At 40.1% G+C, this 19932-nt stretch overlaps 1 protein-coding gene across 2 annotated transcripts in view; it reads left to right on the top strand.

Annotated features, from left to right (window-relative positions):
• The window catches only part of LOC103380993 (MAM domain-containing glycosylphosphatidylinositol anchor protein 2), a 126402-nt gene extending 108779 nt beyond the window's left edge, over positions 1-17623 (top strand). The window contains exons 13-19 of one of the 2 annotated variants that reach the window (XR_003050095.1): positions 1609-1629; positions 2818-2973; positions 4448-4609; positions 9479-9609; positions 10412-10508; positions 11716-16492; positions 16589-17623. Coding sequence is in view for 1 of the 2 variants with exons in the window: in XM_008313149.3 (XP_008311371.1) it covers positions 1609-1629; positions 2818-2973; positions 4448-4609; positions 9479-9609; positions 10412-10508; positions 11716-11804 (656 nt within the window). In the remaining variant the exon portion in view is untranslated. Of the gene's footprint in view, positions 1-1608; positions 1630-2817; positions 2974-4447; positions 4610-9478; positions 9610-10411; positions 10509-11715 lie in introns of both variants that reach the window. The other variant, XM_008313149.3, reaches the window with a different exon arrangement.
• Positions 17624-19932: the final 2309 nt, after the last annotated feature.

Genomic DNA, 19932 nt, shown 5'->3' on the forward strand with positions numbered 1-19932 from the left:
GGTGTGTCTTAGATGACAATGATTTCCCAGGGTCTGTCAGAGAGTCTCTTGGTCTGACATAATTGTAGCCCCCAGTGTTATTTAACAAAAATCACAGGTTAAGGTAAATGACTGACCAACACACTGCTGATTACTGACCACACTCATCCTTAGAATCACTTTTGTTGCTGATATATAATCATATTATGTCTTGTCACAAAATATTAGTTCCCTTGTTTCCATGCCAACCTCACTCTAGTCATTTTGAGGCTATCACGATGATTTGATCAGATTTATTGATCTGAAACTAAACCTCCACAAAGATAAAATGTGTTTTCATTTGTCTAAAACTTTTTGACTTACCCTTGTATCATAGCAGCCATGCAAATTAGGAATAGATCTAGAATATCAATGTGTGAAGGATGCACAGCAGTGGTTTAGTAGCCTATGGGCCTCCTCTGTGCTCCACTTGATTTCTCGGCCGGCGTCGAGAGAGTTCTTTAAGAGAGAGACACATCCATCTGGACTGAGACTCAGTGAATTAGCCTCAGAAAGCTACAGGTACAAATAGATAAATATACATGTTTAACCAATCAAAGTGAAGACTGAAAGACTGGGAGCAGAGGTCAGGGGAGGTGGTGAGGTTCAGAAAGTGGAAGCAAAGGGGCGAGAGGGGAACGGCCACCGAGGTGGTCTTGAGTAATAGAACGATGTTTAGTCAGAAAAGTCAGCATCCTTATCACAAGTGACACATTTTTCTGTGCACTAACCCAGATGACTCTCTCCCTCTGCTGGCTCCTACAATGCAACAGTGTCAGGCAGTGTGGATTAGTGAGGAGACATTGAAAGATTCAGATGTTTGAAAATCACAGCAACATAAAAGAGATTATTCAAAGGGCTCACACAATGAGGACACACATCCTGTTTTTTTTCCACACTGGTGCCTCTCAGCCACAGCGAGGGTTCGGCTGCAGTGTTGCAGTTCACTGGATGTTTTGCACAAATTAATTGAAAAAGCAATAGTCTGCTCCCCCTTTGTGTCGTTCTTTGTGTTTGTCTATCTTTCCTCATCAACCTGAGTGCACAGTCTCTGGACACGAATTTCCAACAGGCACACAACAATGCAAACAAACACCGGTCGGACTTCAGCCTTTTTTATAAAAGGGACAGTTTCCTTCCCCCGCTTTTCACTACATGTTCTCTGTTGGTGGAATGATTTCTTATTACTCACTTTAATTGGTTGGATTAAAATCAATTCCCTCTATGAACAACAAGGTTTCATAAATCACAGAGCAACATAGTTTTGTGGTTAGGCTGACGTATTGCATCTATTCAGCCGGTCGGCAATCGATCATGAAAATGCCCATGAATCTTCTTGGCAGGTTAAATGGTATTTACTCTGCAAAAAGTGAAGCGAGGGCTAACTGACTTGTTGCTACCCTTGACCTTCCTGTGTTTTCTGCAGCACTGTCCTGCTAAATGAACAATTAGAAAACACCGAACCATGTGGGAAAAATGTGTATACATTTAATTAAGACAGCTGCAGATCTTTAAAAAAAATCCTCTTTTATCGTGCTGCAGCTTGACTTTTCTGTACTAACGGCCGTCTCTGCTCTTTCTCTTTCACAGCTCCCATCAACCCTCATCTCAGTAAGTAGTATTTAATATTTCTGTTAGTTTTTGTGTGTGAGAAGAACAGGAAGACTCACAGCAGCAGTTCATGCCGCAGAGGTCTTAAACTGTTGATTCTCTGCCTGCCAGTCACTGTGCCTGTGTGGGTAAATGTGCATGCTGTGTCTTTTCCTCCCATTAATCACACATTTAATTACTTAAATTTCAATAACACATTTTTGCCAGAAACAAATGTACACCTTATCAGGTGTGAAGCTTTGTACTGTGGATACTTTGGTTCCTCCAAACACGACCTACATCTTAAATAGATACTTATCATCATCATTTTTATTCAAAGCCCCAGAGGAAACCATTTAAAATACAAGCTTTTTATTCAAGTCTCCTTTTACTTACCTTTCCTTCCCTTTGCTCCCATCTCCCCCGGGCACAGGATGTGAAAACATTTAACTTAACTCACAGTAGATGGGACATCAGCACCAGGAGCTAGACCTCTATTTAAATCTGCTTCCCTGTGCAGAGACGAGTCAAGTGTTTGTAACCTGGCCCCTCACTCCTCTTTACCTCTCCACCAACTCCTTTTTCTCTCATTCACTGCCTTCTTCCATCCCTCGGTCCATCCACCCACACTTCACCTCTGTCTCCGTTACCTCCGTTACCTGAGAGAACGATACTCCTCTCAAGGTCACTCCTCCAAACTGATCCCAGCTCCATTTGAATAAATCAATAAATATTTATCATAAAACACGCCCAAATCTTGAATCTGAATTCAGTGTTTTGAGGACAAAGCACAGCAGCATCACGTCCTCTGGTCAGGAGTTTTTCTTTGTTGTTCCTGTTCTAAATGCAGCTTTCTGACACTGTTGATCCTCCCTCAACCCCTTCATTAAAGTGAGAGGGTTGGCTCCCAAAGTGTGCTGCTTCACACCATTCATTAGTATGTTCACTTTCAGACATCCCCCTGCATGTGACCCATCATAACCTCACACTGAAGTAACAATTACTCCTTTTTTCACGAGGCGTGTGCAATGACAGCACGTCCCTTCCTCTCTGCATACTACTGTACAGTAGTTAAAAAATAACTGATTCTCAAGGGGGCGTTCAGAGCAACAGAGGAGAAGGGGGAGTGAATATGGGGCCAGCCATGACAGGAAAGGTTAGGCTGTGGTCGTGAACTTAAAATCCCATTTGTGCACTGTTACTGAACAGGAGAGTTCCACTGCAGCTTCGAAGAGGAGCCCATCTGTATGTTCACCCAGGACAAGAACGATGATTTTGATTGGACTCGGCACAGCGCCGCGACCCGTGACACCAAGTACACACCAAACACAGGGCCGAGCGGCGATCGCAGCGGTTCGAAGCAGGGTGAGCATTCATTTAGCTGCTGTGCTGCTAAGTGCTTGGCTGCTTGTTTTAAAGGAGGTCATTCATTATCTAACGCCAATTTATCTTGAACAGCTGTGTTCAGTTTTTATCATGTACATGTAAAAACTTGAACACACACACACATATATATATATTGAAATTCATTGTACAGTAACAATTAAGAGATTCTAGAAATTTGAGATTATTATTAGTAGTAGTATTAGTATAATATTTATCATCCAAATAAACCCCTGTATTTTCAAGTTTGTTTTAATTTAGGTCAAAGTCACAAAATTGTTACACAGTTGCAACATTTATTCAATAATACACTGTTGTTTGTGTTATAAATTCAGCCCACAATAATTTAAGGAGGAAACATTACCACATTTACTTCCCCACTGTTTAATGCAATAATTATATTTATGATACATTCACCAGACCTCTGCACAGCGCTAACAGCGTTCCTGCCTGAGCTGAGCTCCCAGTGGAAGCTTCTCTGTCAGTAATCATATCAACCCAAGCCCCTTTTTATTGATAATTATAATTGGCCTGAACTGTTTTTTATAATGAATTAGCATCCCGCTAAGTTAAATTAGCCTTTATCTCTTTCATAAGGATGATTTTAAACTTACTTCGCTGTTTATAATAGAGAATTTATTGCCATGTTTTTCCACGGAAACACTTTTTTTTCGTAGGAAACTATTGTTCAGTTATGTAAAACCAGTGCAGTGAAAGAGTTTAGATCTGAAGTCTCCAAACAAGACACATCCGGGACCGAGTGAAGGTCAGCTGATTAATTCCTTGCATGAGTCATTGTTTAATTTAGTAATTTGCTGGAGCCACAAGTTCAAATCATTCCTTAATACAGCTGCGTCCTTGTGACACCAATATTGATGAGCACTTTGTGTAAACAAAGAGTCGGACCAAATCAAATAAGTCTGAATCAGTCTTGGAAGACTTTGGACGATCTCAAGAGCACTGCATTGTTCTAACGATTGTCATCAGAAAAGTGGGCGAAAAAATCTACTCTAATTAAAACTTCATCTACAGTACTGTGTTTACTATCCCTTCTCTGCACTGTGGCCTTCTCTTTAGAGACATTAGCAGTTCCCAATCCTAACCTGTGGATTGGGAATTCTACTTTAATTTCATTGAACTTTTCTTTTTTCATGGTAGAGCCCCTGTGATACATTTTTAGTCAATTTTTTTCACAATTTTAATTTCTGACCCTTAAAACCCTCGGAACCAAAATATATTTTCTCTGAACTGTGATATATTTGTCCTCACTTCATGCAAGACTGGATCAGAGTCGGACTGGAACAGAAAACGGCTTGGCTAAACTGTAATGTTGGTTAATTTCATTCCCCGTCTGTGAAACTATGAAGCTCAGTCTTGACATGGGTTTGCATTAATTCTTTTTTACAGCATCATCTGGGTTGTGTTCAGTATCCCTGACTGTACTCTGTGTTTCCAGGTTTCTACATGTACATTGAGACATCGCGGCCGCGGAAGGAAGGAGACCAGGCTCGGCTCATCAGTCCATTTTTCAACGTTGCACCAAAAAACCCTTACGGCATCACCAACCCACCTGCCTACTGCTTTGGATTCTTCTACCACATGTATGGAAAACACATAGGTGAGGAACACACCTCAATGATCCTTTGATGAATGTCTGTGATGTGTGGTGAAATAGATTTCCCCTAATTAGTGTGGTGTAGTAGATGAATAGATGAAAAATTGCTCTCATTATTTCTAGAATCTGCCTCTGTTGTTCTGCATTTGCTTAGTCAAGCAGCTAATACATATTTAAGAGAATTTAAATAAAGCTGATGTCGTCTTGGCAATTCTTTCCTAAATAAAGGAAGTGCATTTCAATATGTGTGCATCTAAACAGTCAATTAGGTAAAAACTATGACAAATTTAAAGCAACTAGAAAAGCCCCGCTGTCTTTGTCTGCTGGAACTTCACAGTCCCTGTCAATAAAAACGCACAAATGAGATTCTGGAAATTCAGGTCCCACAGTGTCCGTGACCCATTGGGTTTTTTTTTTTTTTTTTGGTGGGCGCGTGTTAAAAGCAGCCAGCCCAGGGACAATTAAAAAAAAAAAAAAAAATCAATGGCACTAATTTTTACAAGGAACATTTATTATATTTTATCCAGATAATGTCTATGTAAATTGACACATTGTTAAATTTAATGCAGAAATGTTGTGAAATGCACAGAAAAAAATCAAGCACAAACTGGTGCAAATGATCGTGATCTTTGGCTGTTTGGAGTCTGCAGAGGGATGTACAGTAGTTAACTGATGCCTGGTCTAAACAAGTCATTACAGGCAGTTCATTCTGTGAACAATGACTGGATTTTATTCTTGTTTGTTAAGAAGAGCTAGAAGAGAGTGAGGCACAACGTGAGCGTGGTGATCGCCTTTTATTAGTGACTGCTCTGCTGCTGAGCAGGTCCATAAGGCTTTAAGGCTCTGAAGACTTCTGTAGTCAGTAGTCATTAACTAAACACAGAAAAACAAAATAAAAATCTGCTTTTTATTGAAATACTCTGCTGTATGAGGTCACAAAGTGAACCGAGAGAGTTGATCTGAACCTATGATTGACACATGCAAATAGTACAACTGACACTTGTGACAGTCTTGAGATTACACTCCCTTTTTTATTTGTTCCTGAAAAAAATTAATTAAAATTTTCATCATTTTTCCCTGAAAGTAAACTAACTCTACAATAAAAAAGCTATAAATTGCTTTCTGATCAAATCTAAATTTCCCCTTAATTTATATCAGTTTGATAACCTTAAGTTCAACAAAATAGGGACATTTTATTTATTTTGCTCCAGTAACTACATGATAGCAAAGTGTTCAATGATGAATCCCTGTACTGTACACAACGTGTTGACATTTCCCTTTATTATTTCTTGATCTGTGTGGAATAAAGCCTTTAATCCTGTTTTAGGAACAGTAGCGTGATTAAAAACTCACAGTGCCAAAAAACAAATTAAGATTCCACACTGTAGCTGATTTGCTGGGCTGAAAGTAAGTGAATTCATACGCTCCAACAATTCTTTTGAAAATAGCTATTTCTGGATCGATGAAAGGGCTTGGAAAGGATGGGCCGTTTTGTTAAATGCATGCTTTAAAATGTTTTTGGTTTTTTTTAGAAATGTAGCAACCATTTCAGATCCAAAAACACATAATATTGTGAAAGATTGTACCCTGAAGTTTCTTCATTTGAGCAAAAATAAAAAATAGCATACCTCTGTTTTTATTTATCGTGGTCTCCTGCAGATCTGAGTTGTTTCAACTGAGCACCAATTGAGAGCTGAATGTATCCTCCGCTGCATTCGTGGATGAAAGCAAAGTGGATGAATATGTTTCAAGATGGATGAAAATGTGTGTGAATAGGAGAGGGACAGGAAAAAAATCATGCTGATTGGTTTTGCTTCCAGTCTAATGGAGGAATTCATCTGCAGATATTAGAAAATCTGCTCAGTTTAATGCACTCAGGCTCCTGGTAGACCAGTGCAGCTCTCGCACTCACGTCTTCACTGCTGCTCATCAACTGTCGATGTATCTGCAGGCTCTGAATCATTAGGCACTGTTGTATTGTCTTCTGGATTTCCTGTTAGTTACCACAGTCCAATCCCATTTAGCCATTATTTGGGTTCATCTCACACACCCAAAAGGCACAAACACAGATTACTGGCCACACAGGGAGTCCACTACTGTATGTGGGAGAATGTACTTTTAGATAAGTCAGAGGCAGCAGTTGATTTTGTAAAAAAAAAAAAAAAAAAAAAAAAGAATATATATGTAGGAGAGAAATTTAGGAGCATCGTTACCATCCATTTTCTCTGGATATCTTTTTTTACTTTGTTCTAATAGATGAACTATTTAAGAACTACTTTATTGTGGTTCAGTGCAAAAACCACAAGAGGAAGTCTCTGTAAAACTCATTTGCTCTAAAGCAGTGAGTCAGAACAAGGAAAAGAAGAACTGAACAGTAAAGCAGTCACTTTATTGACAGGATCATTGTTTTCTCACTGTTTCCTCAGTTACAAAACCCAGTCACAGTGGCACCAGGGTAAAAGGAAAATAAATAATGACTTAAGCTGGACAATAAAACGCACACAGAATTCAAATATAAAAGCAGACATTGTAAATGGACTATGTGACGACGCGTGCCTGTGGTTTAAAGCTCATTAAACGGTAACGTTGAACTGTACGGCAGTGGAGTCGCAGCAGCCTGGTAAACTCTACTCATCTCCCTTGATGAAATGTTTTACGATGAGCATTTGGCTTCATTTAGCCCGGTTTTCTGGTGAGACTTTGGAGTGTATCAGCTCTGCCTCAGCCCTCCACCTGCTCCACTCTAAACTTCTGCTGGACCTGCTGTTCACTCAGTGGCCACCGAGCTTCTCTCTCTCTCTCTCTCTCTCTCTGTTTGTCTCCCTATCTCTCTTCAAAAATTTGAAAATCTTTTAAGATTTGTGTCTATTATATTGAAATGAATGTTTACTGTGTTCAGTAGTTTAAAATCTAAAGCAGAACTTTATTGAAGTACTTTTCAGTCGCCCTTAGCAGAGAGCGTCATGAGTGGATTTCACCAGGTGGGGGAGAGGATCTAAACATCTGGAGTGATGGAGAAAATGTATCTGTGTAGGTGTTGGAGGACAACGCAGCGGGGAGATGAGAGCTCCTCCGGCTCCCTGCTGAGGTTGAGTAGGCCATGACATTTCCAATTTGTTCAAATTGATCGCCAGCCAGACCCTCTCTCCGCTGCCCTCCCCCTCCGTGGTGAAGCCCCGGCCCAGACTGTGGAGTGTTATGATGAATAGGCTAAAAGTCAAGGGCTTGAAACCCAGCTCAGATCCTCTAAAGCTCTGCTCCATTTAGTATTCTGTCAATCCAGCCAAGACGGATATTTACCCCTGAGCTGAGCAGTGCTGGTTTGTGATGTTCTGTATCCAAATTGTGCGTTTTTGTTTTTTTTCTTCTTCCTGTTTTATTCATCATAGGAGTTTCTTTTTAATTGCTTTAAGTATTTAAATACTATTTCATATTCAGGCATAATAAACGAGGGCCTTTTCTTAAATTCTAAAAGTGTGATGCTCTATGGGATTCTGCTGTTGAAGTCACAGCCAAGTTATGGCAGAGCAGCGCTAAAGGCCAGAATCTGTCGATAAGGAGTTTTGCCTTCCACACAGTGGCTCAGCCTCAGTCGGACTCCTGGGTGTTTGACGTAGCGGGGGGAATACCTGAGACAAGGTCACACTTAATTACTGGAGCACACATCAAAGTTTGCCTTCAGAGGCCGTGTCGCATTTGTTTATAGGATTACGTCTCCAGCAGAGCGCGCCAACCAAGTCTGTTTTAAGTCCGACCTTCTAAGAAGCAATAAAGCCTTCCTTTCATTAGAAACGAGAGCACCGCTGCTCCTCAGTCCAGTCCTGCTACATAATTGAATTTTCCAGGAGCCACTCGTTGATTTTTAATAGACGTGCACTCAAATCATTTTTTGATTCCACTTCATTTCAAAAATGTACTACAAATGAAATTGTACGCCATGATAAGAATGTGATGAAAGTGACGGAACCACCCACGTCCCGACATAACCAGCCAGTTCCACCTGAATCCTCAACACTTGATCGCTCCATGAAACCGCAGGTCATGTTCTGTGCAGGAGCTCATCGCTCACCGGAGGCTGGGCCATTGTTGAGGAGAGTGTGCACTGTGCTGATGGAAAGGTGACTTGTGGCACGGTGCCTTTCAAAGATGTGTTTAAGGAGCCTATCAGAAACCAAGGTTACTGTCTTCGCCTGTGTCAAGTTTTGTTTCTCTCGCAACAGAAATCTCTGGACTTTAGAGCTCAGGTCCCACTGTGCTTCATCTGAAGCAATGTTACTTTATCAGAGCCGCGATGTGTCATTGCAGGAGAGTTTAAAATAGAGTCAGAGTTTCGACCAATTGTGGGTCATTATAAAATGAACATGATGTACAAGATAAGGAACAATACATTTACATGCAGACAGCTGAGAAAAAAGCCTCCCATCAATATGTCTGCTGATGAACCTACATGACCAAAGTCATTGCACTGCACTGCAATGTTAACATAGTGCTTAGAAGCAACATTTCACCCCCCCCATCCCCCCCACCCCCCCACACACACACACCCACCTTGGAACCTTTCCAGAGCATCACATATTATATGGAGGCAGCCGAGGAGTAAGCTGTAAGTCAACATTTCAAAGGTGTTACCGTACATTGAGAACTGGCTGGAGGCCAAACTGCTAACGCTATAGAATCTACACATCAGTGTCGCTGCAGAAATCTCCACCGAAACAGAGTCAAAAAATGTTACCAAGACCTACTTTGGTTAGCAGATCTTAGGTGTCAATGATTATGATTATTATTGTTGTTGTTGTTTTATGAAGCTTTTCTTTACTGTAAATGTTAGATTCAGGTTTTTTTTTTTTTCATTTATTTATTTTTTTATTTCAGGAACACTAAATGCGTTTCTGAAACAAAAAGGTCAAACGACCTCTGATGGACCGGTGTGGTCTCTAACTGGGAACCAAGGTGACCGATGGAAACAGGCCAAGGTCAGCATTCATCCAACATCATCTTTTCAGGTAAGACCAAGAACAAAGAGGTCAGCTAGCTTTTTCAGTACTGGTCTGGTCTTTTATCAGAAAGCAATATATCGACATATATGTATTTCCTTATTTACATATATATTACATTCTACATGCATTAATAAGTGTGTTTTGGGCGTTCCTTTCCTTCACGCACACACACCCTTGATGCCCCAGATTACTGGACACTATAAATTCACCACAGGTTTGAGTAGCTGTTTGTCCCTGAATGTCCATTGTGCAGACCCCCACCGTAGCCCAGTGGATTGGCCGCAGTGACCCTGAACAGAATTAAGCAGTAGAGAGTATATGCAGGAGTTTACAGTATCTGCTGATATATGAAGCACAGAATGAGTTTCTTTAGGGACTGCAATCAAAAGTTCCTATATGAAGAAATAGATGGCATCTATACGCAGTGTTTGCTGTAAAAAAAAAAAAAAAAAAAGCAATATCTCTCTGGCTTAGACATCGGAACGTCTAATCTTTATAAGTGTCAAATATAGGAGTGCAATATTTTCCATCCTTTTTACTGCTGCAGTGAAGTACTTGTAGCTTCAGCTGCACTCCTTTTATTTGTTCTCAGCCACTCGCATGTTTGGCATCTAACTGTTTCTCCTCAAGTATTTTATTTTTGAATTTCATTTTATTAAAAACTGAAACAAACACTTGACACCAGCTGTTACTTTTTATTATGGGTAATTAGTTAAACCCTCAGTGCTTACTTTTCTCTTGCAGGAGAGATCATTTTTATTTCCTGATCCATGCGGGCTGTACCCAAAACATTTTTTTGTTTCTGTAGGTGGTACTGGAAGGTGTCAGGGGACCAGGCATCGAAGGAGACATCGCTGTTGATGATGTCACACTCGAGGAAGGGGAATGTCGAGATCCACCACCCAGTGAGTAGGACCACTCGTGCCACGTTTCTCACCTGATCTTTCCACCCTTCCCTCTCATTTAGCCTTTCTGTACATGGCCAACTTTTACAGGATTCTAATCTCTGTTTTGGGGGAAAAAAAGAGTGGTCGTCATAGCAACAATGTAAACACATCACATGAATGATAGTCATGCTGGCAGAGCGGAGCAGTGTAATTGCACTTTTAGAGTGAACAAAAGGAAAAAGAGAAAACAGGACAGAAATCTCCCAATAATGTTTGGCAGACAAACATTATTGAGTGATTTATTTCCCATCACCTCTGACTGGAAAACATTATTTCTGGATCCTTTTTCAACTTTTTTTTGCAGTGTAACTCACTCCAGGTGACTTAGTCTTTCATTTGCCTTGTAATTAGTTGAGAATAAGAAGGCCTTTTAAAGAGAGTCATTGTCAATGAACCCAATATGAATAATGAATTATTTATATTACTGCAAGGTTATTACTTCAGGTATTTTCCATTAGGACTGGCTGCGATTCAACACCACAGCATTTATTATTTTTGAGTTATGAAAATGTCCTCTGACTGGTAGAGACAGACCGTAATGTTAGGAATTCTACAATTGAATTTTGATGGCCTTACCATGATGAGAAGGACATTTAGACAGTTCTGATGAGACATGAGTCTTGACTATAAAAAATGACATACTGTAGTTTTGGCTTGAGAGCTGTTCTGTATGATACTGTAGTTTTGGCTTGAGAGCTGTTGTTCAAATGACCAGGCTAAAGTGATCTACCTACAATAAAAAAGGCTAAAAATAAATTTACTCATATGAACTTTTTATCAAATCCAAAAATATATATACTAATATGTTTTTGATAAAGGTTTGCTGAACACAAAGAGCAGTTTCCAGTTTCTTGAAGATAGATACATAAATACAATATTTATTTTTCAACCAGGTGGAATCATACAGTATTTTACTAATGAAACATGGTGCTCTAGAGGGGAAGGATGTGATTACATTAACAGAGTATTATGGTGTCTCAGACTATGTAGGACGTTGCCTCAGTTTCTAAGGGACCACACTTAAGTCTGGCCACAGTAAAACATTACATACTTACCAAAGCTGCACACACACTCCACTCTCTGTTTGTGTGTGGATGATGTATTTCTATTATATTGAATTCTAGTATTAATATAGAATTGAATTTTTTATTTTTATCCGCCACAGATCCCGGGTCTAAGGCATCATCAACTGCCTTCCATATATGGCTGCTATGCATCACCTTGGTGATGACTCTTCTAGAAGGTCAAAGGTGACCCTTCTCTCATCATCACAGAGGCGAATATTCAGACCACACCGTCTGTGAGCTATCCTCGGCATCCAATCACCAAAGATTCATGCATCCTGAAAGCAGCAGAGTCCTCTGACAGACCACGGAGGGATCGGAATAAATAAAGAGAAAACAATTGTGATAAAAAAAAGTATGACACTTAAAGTAATAAAGAAGATGTGCTAATTTTTTAAAGAGACCTCTTTTACAGAAAAAAAACTCCGTGGTGCAGGACTTGGGACGTCTTCACGAGCACAAAGACAGCGGGGCAGTGAGTAAACTGGACTTCAGTGAAAGAGTTTACAAGCACCGACGGAGTAGAAGTTTGTAAAGCACAAGAACTCATTTATGAAGTTAAGAAAATTCATTTGGGAGGTGGTAAAACACAGACACAGCCGACTTTTTTCCCTGCTTTTAAACTCAATCTGAGTCAGACCTTTCTCTGTGTGTTTTGATCCCAATTTTCTTGCACCAGATGCAAATCCCCGATACACGGTTTTCACTGCAGCCCTCGTCACACTTGGTGTTCCTATTTTTCTCTGCTTGGTGCTTTACTGTAAAAATCATTGACCCTGGCAACTTTTAGTTCTGTCTGCTTACTCCCTCTGTAGCTGCCAATGTATCTCTTAACACTGTGCTCACGAGTCCAAGTGGCCAAACGACAGTATGGCGGCAGAACAAGAATCAGTTCAGGTGTAGACAGCTGGACTGGAGGGCAGAAAAGGAGTTCAAAGTGAAGAGCTGGAATGAATGAAAGTTTTGGGAACAAGGGCAAAGAAAAGTAGAATGGAGGGAGAGGAAAAACAGGCAGAGGGAAGAGAAGGTTGAGATCAGTAAGGCCTGACTCAAACATCCGGTCAGCGGTCCACCTGTGGAACCGAAGCCACTTTACTTTCTGCCATGAAAAGAAGTGCCTTCAGAATATAAACCTAATCGTGAGCCTGGGCGTTAATCGACATCGAACACATCTTTCTTCATGTTTCCTCTGATGGGCTATTTTCTACGTTTCTTTTGCCCCACAAGTGCTGATGGGAGGACATGCCTGCTCAGAGGGAGTATCGGGATTGTACAACTCGTGGAGTTGCCTCCTGGTGGAACAGTTGCCTGTGTGTGTGTGCGTTTGAGTGTAAGTGTGAGTGTGTACGAATAAGGTATTGTAATTGTGTGAGTGTGTGAGAGTGTGTGTGGGTGGGTGCCTGTGTGTGTGCATGCACCTAAGCCTATGCCTTTGTGTACATCAGTGAGAGGGCAGCTGACCCCAAGCACAGGTTTGGAAACGGTGTGGATTTACGAACAGTGGCAACAGTGACGGTGTGGCTCCGGAGCGTTTGTTGCTAAAGATCATGCAGGAGGATTAAGATGCTTCGTTTGACTCGATTCCCAAACTTGGATGTTCATTTTTTTAGGAAAATGAAAAAGAAAAAGGAAGGACTGCTGAATCAAACGTTGTGATGTACAGGGAGGAGAGTAGCAATTTTTGGACTGCAGGCTCTTCATTCGGGTGACTCGCCTCACCCTCCGTGCTCTACCATTTATAAGGAACAATTCCAGAATAAAAGATAATAATGACCACAATAATAGTCATGATATTTTATTATTCTAGCGAGAATGTTTCTCTGCTTTTACACAAACTGTGAAGATTGACTGTGGAAAAATCTACCTGAGACCATAATCTTAACCAGCGGGGTTTTTAAAAATGTATTGTAAAAAAGAGAAAATAAGAAGATTCCGTACATTGTTGGTTATGACAGATGTTTTGAGGACTTGTGTCTTGTTTCTTATCTTTTCTGTTGGAGAAGACTTTGATTCCTTTCTCTTCTTGTTGTCTCCCTTTGCATCGCTGAAGTATCAAAGCTGACGGAAGCATACGACGTAAAACAATTTGGTCAATGTATAGCTTGTAAATGTTAAAGAAGCTCTATACAAAGGTTTATGATTAATGTTTTTTCGTGGACGTACAGGAAGCACAACACACCGTACAGTTCAATATGAAGCTCATTTTATACTTTTCCACATGTCTGACCTACTCCTACAAATTCAGGCTTATCTTCGCTCCAAAACAAATCCACCGTGTTCATTTCAGTTACATGTTAGAATCCTGTTGAATCATACTGAAACAGACAAAGACACACATCGAAGCCAGTCGTCAGTGTCGGCTTATCTCCTGGTGTTGCTGTTGTTCAGCATACTGTACGCAGCCTCTTCAGCAGAAGCCTGGGTTTGTGTGAGTGGGCCGTGTACATGTGTATGCATATGTTGTGTACAATAGGTGTGAGAAGAAGCCGTCACGTGTACAAGAGGATAAATATGTGGAGCAAAGCGATAGACAGAGCAGAGCGATAGACATTTCAGGGCGTCTTTATGTTCAGTATCATTCAGACATTTCTCCATTGTTTGTTATCAGTAACAGCAGGATTGGGTTGAACGTAAGTGGAGTCTTGGTGAGAATTGACTTCCCCGACATTATGGGCATCAATCATGTTGCTGTATCCTTCAGTTGTACAGGAAATCATAACAAAGAGCCAAAGTGGTCTTAACTGTGACAGTTAGCGTACAGTACAACAGTATGACTCGTGCTTTTTTTCCCTAAACATCCATTGTGGAAATTTGTAACATATGAGCATAAAGAATGACAAGAAAATACTGACATTCGTTCATGAAAATAATGTTTTTTTGGTTTTTCTTCCAAAGGCAAATTTCAGACCTAAAAAGAATCGTCCTCAACTATTCTTCTTGCAAGATTTCTTTTTCCTAAACAAGTATCAAATTGTTGCTTTATTATAACTGCCTGAGTTTAAAGCGTACAAACCAACTCTAAGCTATATTCTTTCTAAAGTACAAAGTAAATCACTACAGTATTTTGTCATTTACTTTATATTCAAATCCTCCTGAAATGTTGTAAACTCTCTTTAAACAGTTTTATGTTCGACCATAGAAGGCTATGATGCTGGGTACATCTCTGCAAAAACCGTTATGTGCTTTTCGAAAAGGTTTGAGAAGTTTCCAAGTCTAACAACTTATTGTTGTTGGAGTAATTTAGCAAAACATTACCATTAACCATGCACGAGTACAAAAATGGTTTTTAATCAAACACAAACACATTTAGAAGTTAACTTTTTCAACAAACTCAAAAAAGACAAACTCATTATGAGAGTAACAACTAGCAAACTAGTATAAGAGAGTACTGATCCTGGTAGAACCCCGCCCTGGGATCGGCTCCAGCCCCCATGGTCCTGCGTATGAATAAGTTGTAGATGATACAGTGGATGGATGGTTAGGGTTAGGGTGTTCAGGTCATAGGTTAATAGGTCAGCATCAGCCCACAGTCATTGGTTTTGTGACTCAATAACAGCATCCACTCACTCTGGTGTGCAGTGCCGTCTTTAATCAAAAAAAAACAAACAAAAACAGACTCACTCTTTCTGTTGCACCTCCCATAAGGTTCGTCTGCCCGAACGAAACACAGCGTTGACGTCATGTCTGACAGTTGTTGTTTTAATCCTCCAGTCATTTCTAGGGGCTCTATATTGAGATGGTGTTGTATTGGCTTGCGTCATGTTTATACCCATCCATAAAGTACGTATACATGAGGTGAGCAACGCGTTGACAGCTTTCGATGTGATGCAACTGAAGCCAACAGAGTGCGTCCTAATACTGCAGAGTCATGAAGAGTTAAAGCAATATAATTGCCATACATTTTAGGGCTCTGAGTAATACTTAGAAAATAGAATTGTTTTCTTCTTAAGCGTGTGAACATAAACAACAGTCAGTTTTATTGCACCAGAGATGCAATAACTATTACATTTCTGCAAGGAGGGATCCAGGATCAAGGCAGACTAAATAATGTTTGTTTGTTTGTTTGTTTGTTTTTTGCTTCCTGAGTCTATGATGCATTTGAAAAATACTCTTTTAATAGTACATATATTAATATGATTTAAACTGAAGAGGAACTTGCATACTATACATATAAATATAGTGTAAGTACTAGAATGGTAAAGAAAACAAATGTATGCACATGGTGCATTTTCACATATTGTTTCTGCATTGCTGCATGGATTTATTATTGTGGCGGGTTTACCCAGTGTACAGTACATGATGTGCCGTTAACCTGGAGTTGGTGTGAGATTTAGTTTATTGGCTACAGACCAGATTTCATTGCTGTAAGCTGCATCTCAGATGTTTAATTTAATTAAAATGATCCTAGGCCAGTATTAGAAAAAAAGGTACTCTAAACAGCTGCTTGCCTTAAAATCAGCAAGTTCAATCATTGTAATATTTAGCTGTCAAAAATATTCCTGCAAGAATGTGAAGGTCTTTTATGGTTTGTGCGTTTAAACACAGGCAGTTACCTCCCGTGATGTAGCAAACAGTCTTTTCAGTGATTAGGAGTTTGGAAATAACTGTACATTTCTCTCCTTCTTCTTTTATTTTCTGCACTCACTCATTTCCTACTGAAATGAACAGTCCTAACAGTTCTCTGAAACATTCTCATCTTTGGTTTTCAACCTAAAAGGGCTCTGTCACTCGGTGCCATTTGTCACAAAAATAATCCACCTTTTCTACTAATGTGTTATAATTCCAGCTGGTAGCTGCAGCTGTTAGCATACACACCAGGCAAAGCTGAGGCCCCAGGTTGGAGAAAGCTCTGCAGTTGTATTCCACCTGTTTTAAAAGGTTAGGCATAAATGAATCAAACTGTCACATTAACCCTGGAATTTAAAATTTTTTTAATTTTTTTTTTCATTCATCCTTAGTATTTTTCTCTTGCAGCCTATTTTTCCCCTCCCACATGACTAGGCAGTATAGTGAGTGACTTGTCGGCAGGAGGCTGACGGGGGGTCTCACTAAATAACTGGGAAAGGCAGACACATTTCAGAGATCTCATTTTACTCTGTCAGGTAAGAAGCAGTATGTCACAATTTGATACCCTGGCTGCTCAGTCTGACAACTTTACCACAGGGAGAACTGCCACCTCCTGCTCTCCACTCTCTCTGCTGTTGGACTGAATCTGACTACTTCTCCATGGCATTCTCTCCCCCGTCCCCTTCCCCCTCCTTCTGCCCTTTTTCTTCATTCACCTGCTGTGATACGCCACCACAGGCCAGGCCAGGAGACTTTAGCTCCCATTGTCCATGTCTACTTAATTACCATCAGTGCAGCTGGCGGTTTGCAGCATCATAAAAATGAAGATGATCCACCCTCACCTTCACCCTCACCCGACCACCTCACCCTCCTGTAAAGACCTGTGGATATTCTGAGAAAGTGAAGCTGGGGGAGAGCACGCAGTGTGTCGGTAATGTTATTTATCTTGTTCTGTGCTGACTCCCTGTAATGATGACCTGCCACTCTTCTCTGTTCTGTGCTTTATATTTATATACCGTATGATCAGGCTTCTTCTTCTTCTTCTTCTTTTTCTTTCTTTTTTTTTTTACTGTATTTCTTTGAATTTGTCGCCCATTTTTGTGCCATACCTGCAACTAATGAAAAAATAAAGAAAAGGAATATTTTATAAGCTGAGTCAAGTGCATGCTCTACTTCGCTTGGACTACAAGATAATCAATGTGGGAACAGAGTATCCTATCACATTTCATCTTCCCCGTGCTCTTCTGGTGTCTGTGCTCTGCTTGTACTTGACACTTTTCGTCCCTCAGTTTTTCAAAAGGAAATTCAGTGTATTCCCACAGCAGTCACACAGCTCTGACTCAAAGGCCAGAAAACAAAAGCCTTAGTGTTGTGCAAAGTGTTCTTTTGACAGTACTCCCTAGATTGTGCTTCTTCTGTAGCACTGGCTCGCTCTCTCTTCTTTCCTCTCAGGTGTATAAGAGCGGCGAAATGACTGTGGCCAGAAAAGGACTTGTGAGGGAGAGGCAGAATGACAGTGGTGTGCACAGGGACTTGAAAGTCATTCAAAGGTGAGCAAGAAGCAGCCTCTAACTAAGACAGACACACAGGGTGTCAAACTGTGCCCAAGTTATACTGGAGCCCGAAACAACTTTTTTCCACATTGCAGTTCGAGGTAAATTGCTTCTCAGGCCTCATTAACGTGTTTACCCAGCAGTCACTTGTAGGTCACGAAATCCCCTCATGAAAAAGTGTCGGTGTAAACACAGGACACAGCAATAATGGCTTCCTTTTTGTTTTCCTAAACATCAGTACGGAACAATGATCTTGAAAATCAATTTCCTGTTATTAATCACAAAAAAATCTATTACTATTTCTGCTGAAAGTGTTTGAAGTTTTGATCAGTTTAATTACACGCTATCTGTGACTAATCAACGTTCCTTAAAATGAGCAAATGATTAGCTGAAGCTAATCCAGTGTTTTACAACCTTGGGGTCACGACCCCTTATGGGATCACCTGGGATACAAATTGGGTTGCCTAAAATGTCTAGTAATTGAAAAAACGCTAACTGATAATATTTTTTCAACTAATTACTATTATTAATATAAGTATTATAAACATTTCAACAGTGTTCATTAAAAAGACCAGCACAACAAGGAGGTGTGAACCACTGGGCTGATCTAATCCCAGTTGACCTGAAGAATATTTGCCCTGCACTGATACGTTGTTTACTTTACTGCTAGTCAAACTACTGTGAATAAACATGTGTTTTTGTTCTGTTGGTTGAGGTAAACCAGTGTTCTTACCTTTAGAATAATTAGATTTTTTCCAGCTTTGTGTTGCACCGTTTAACTTGTTTTTTTGTCTTTTTTTTCTGAGTTGCTGCTTTTATTCACTGCAAGGAAGGGTTGTTTAGACAAAGTACAGGTTAAGAGGATGTTTTGGGTTCTGTATTATTGCATGTCAGGGGTACAATAGAATATAAAAGGACATATTTACTCATATGTAAATGTACAAGGACTCAATTTTCATAAATAGATATAGTTAAGAAAATAATAAGCGCCTTTTTAAATCTTGAAATTTGAAAACCGAGCCATGGTCACTGATTCATTCACATCTTGTCTTTACTGGTTTGTCAGATGTTTTTTGTTGGCTGCCATCATCTTTTCTTCTTCTCTTCTCTTCTTCAGTCTCAAGTGTTCTGTTGAGACACGTATTCTAATCCCAGACATAAACAGAGGCTGTCCACTTGTGATTAAACCTGAGAAGGCCAAGTGTAGAGAGGACCACAGGATGGAAACTGTGAGGTTAAACTGGTGTGTTGTTAAACTGTAATACAGAGTGCAGTTTGATTTAAAAAAAAAATGAAAACCTGTTTTTACTTTTTTAAGGCTGCTTATGATTAATGTCAAAAAAAAGTTGCTAAATAATTTGAATGAAACTGAGACATTGAGATGGAATATTTAAATCAACTAAAGGCTGTTGCATCTTTAACCTACAGAGAAACGATATGTTCTCTATTTACCAGCTGGGAAAGTAAGGAAAATGATGCATATATTTTATATTATGTATAATTGGAATGGGAGCATTTTCAGTACACAAACCTTAAAACTGCAAATAGTGTGCTAAAAGTAACGTTGCAGTGCTTTAAAACCAGTCTAAAGTTTGCTTCTGGCCTTTATGATCTTACTTTATCCAGAGCGCCCCCTGTGAAGTGTGACCAGCCTCCTTTTAGTCCGGATAATAAGTTAGTCCCATAAAAAATTCAGATTGTTTCAGCAGCTGATAACCCCTGGTAGCTGTTGGCCTTTAAAATCCTTAGCACATTCAATTACCCCTGCTGCATGTCCCACTCGTCCACTCCCTTATCTCCTCTCTCCTCTGTCTCACCCAGTCAGAGGTTGCCCTGTAAAACCACATTAGAATGCACTCCTGGTATTCCAGCCACTTAACAATGCCATTTTACATTAAATTCTATTCCCATTTCTCCTTGCCATGCACTGCACCAGCACTTTGTTTACAGGGCCGCTCACAGCTTTCTTGTCGGCTGCTAAAATGTCATGGAATGCTAATAATACGCTAATGCTCCCGTGGCAGTGCTGCGTGCATCGCCATTAAGGCAAACATCCCATAATCACATCTGTGGGCCGCTGCAGCATTCACACACATCTATATAATACCACACCTTATTTTTGTAGATTGTTTGTTCTGAAATGTGGACTTGTTTTTGCTGGGATCAGATTTTAAACAGATTGTGTGTCAAATGAAAACC

This window comes from Cynoglossus semilaevis, chromosome 7, assembly GCF_000523025.1.
Source record: "Cynoglossus semilaevis isolate Cse_v1.0 chromosome 7, Cse_v1.0, whole genome shotgun sequence".
In the NCBI taxonomy this organism is placed as follows: domain Eukaryota; kingdom Metazoa; phylum Chordata; class Actinopteri; order Pleuronectiformes; family Cynoglossidae; genus Cynoglossus; species Cynoglossus semilaevis.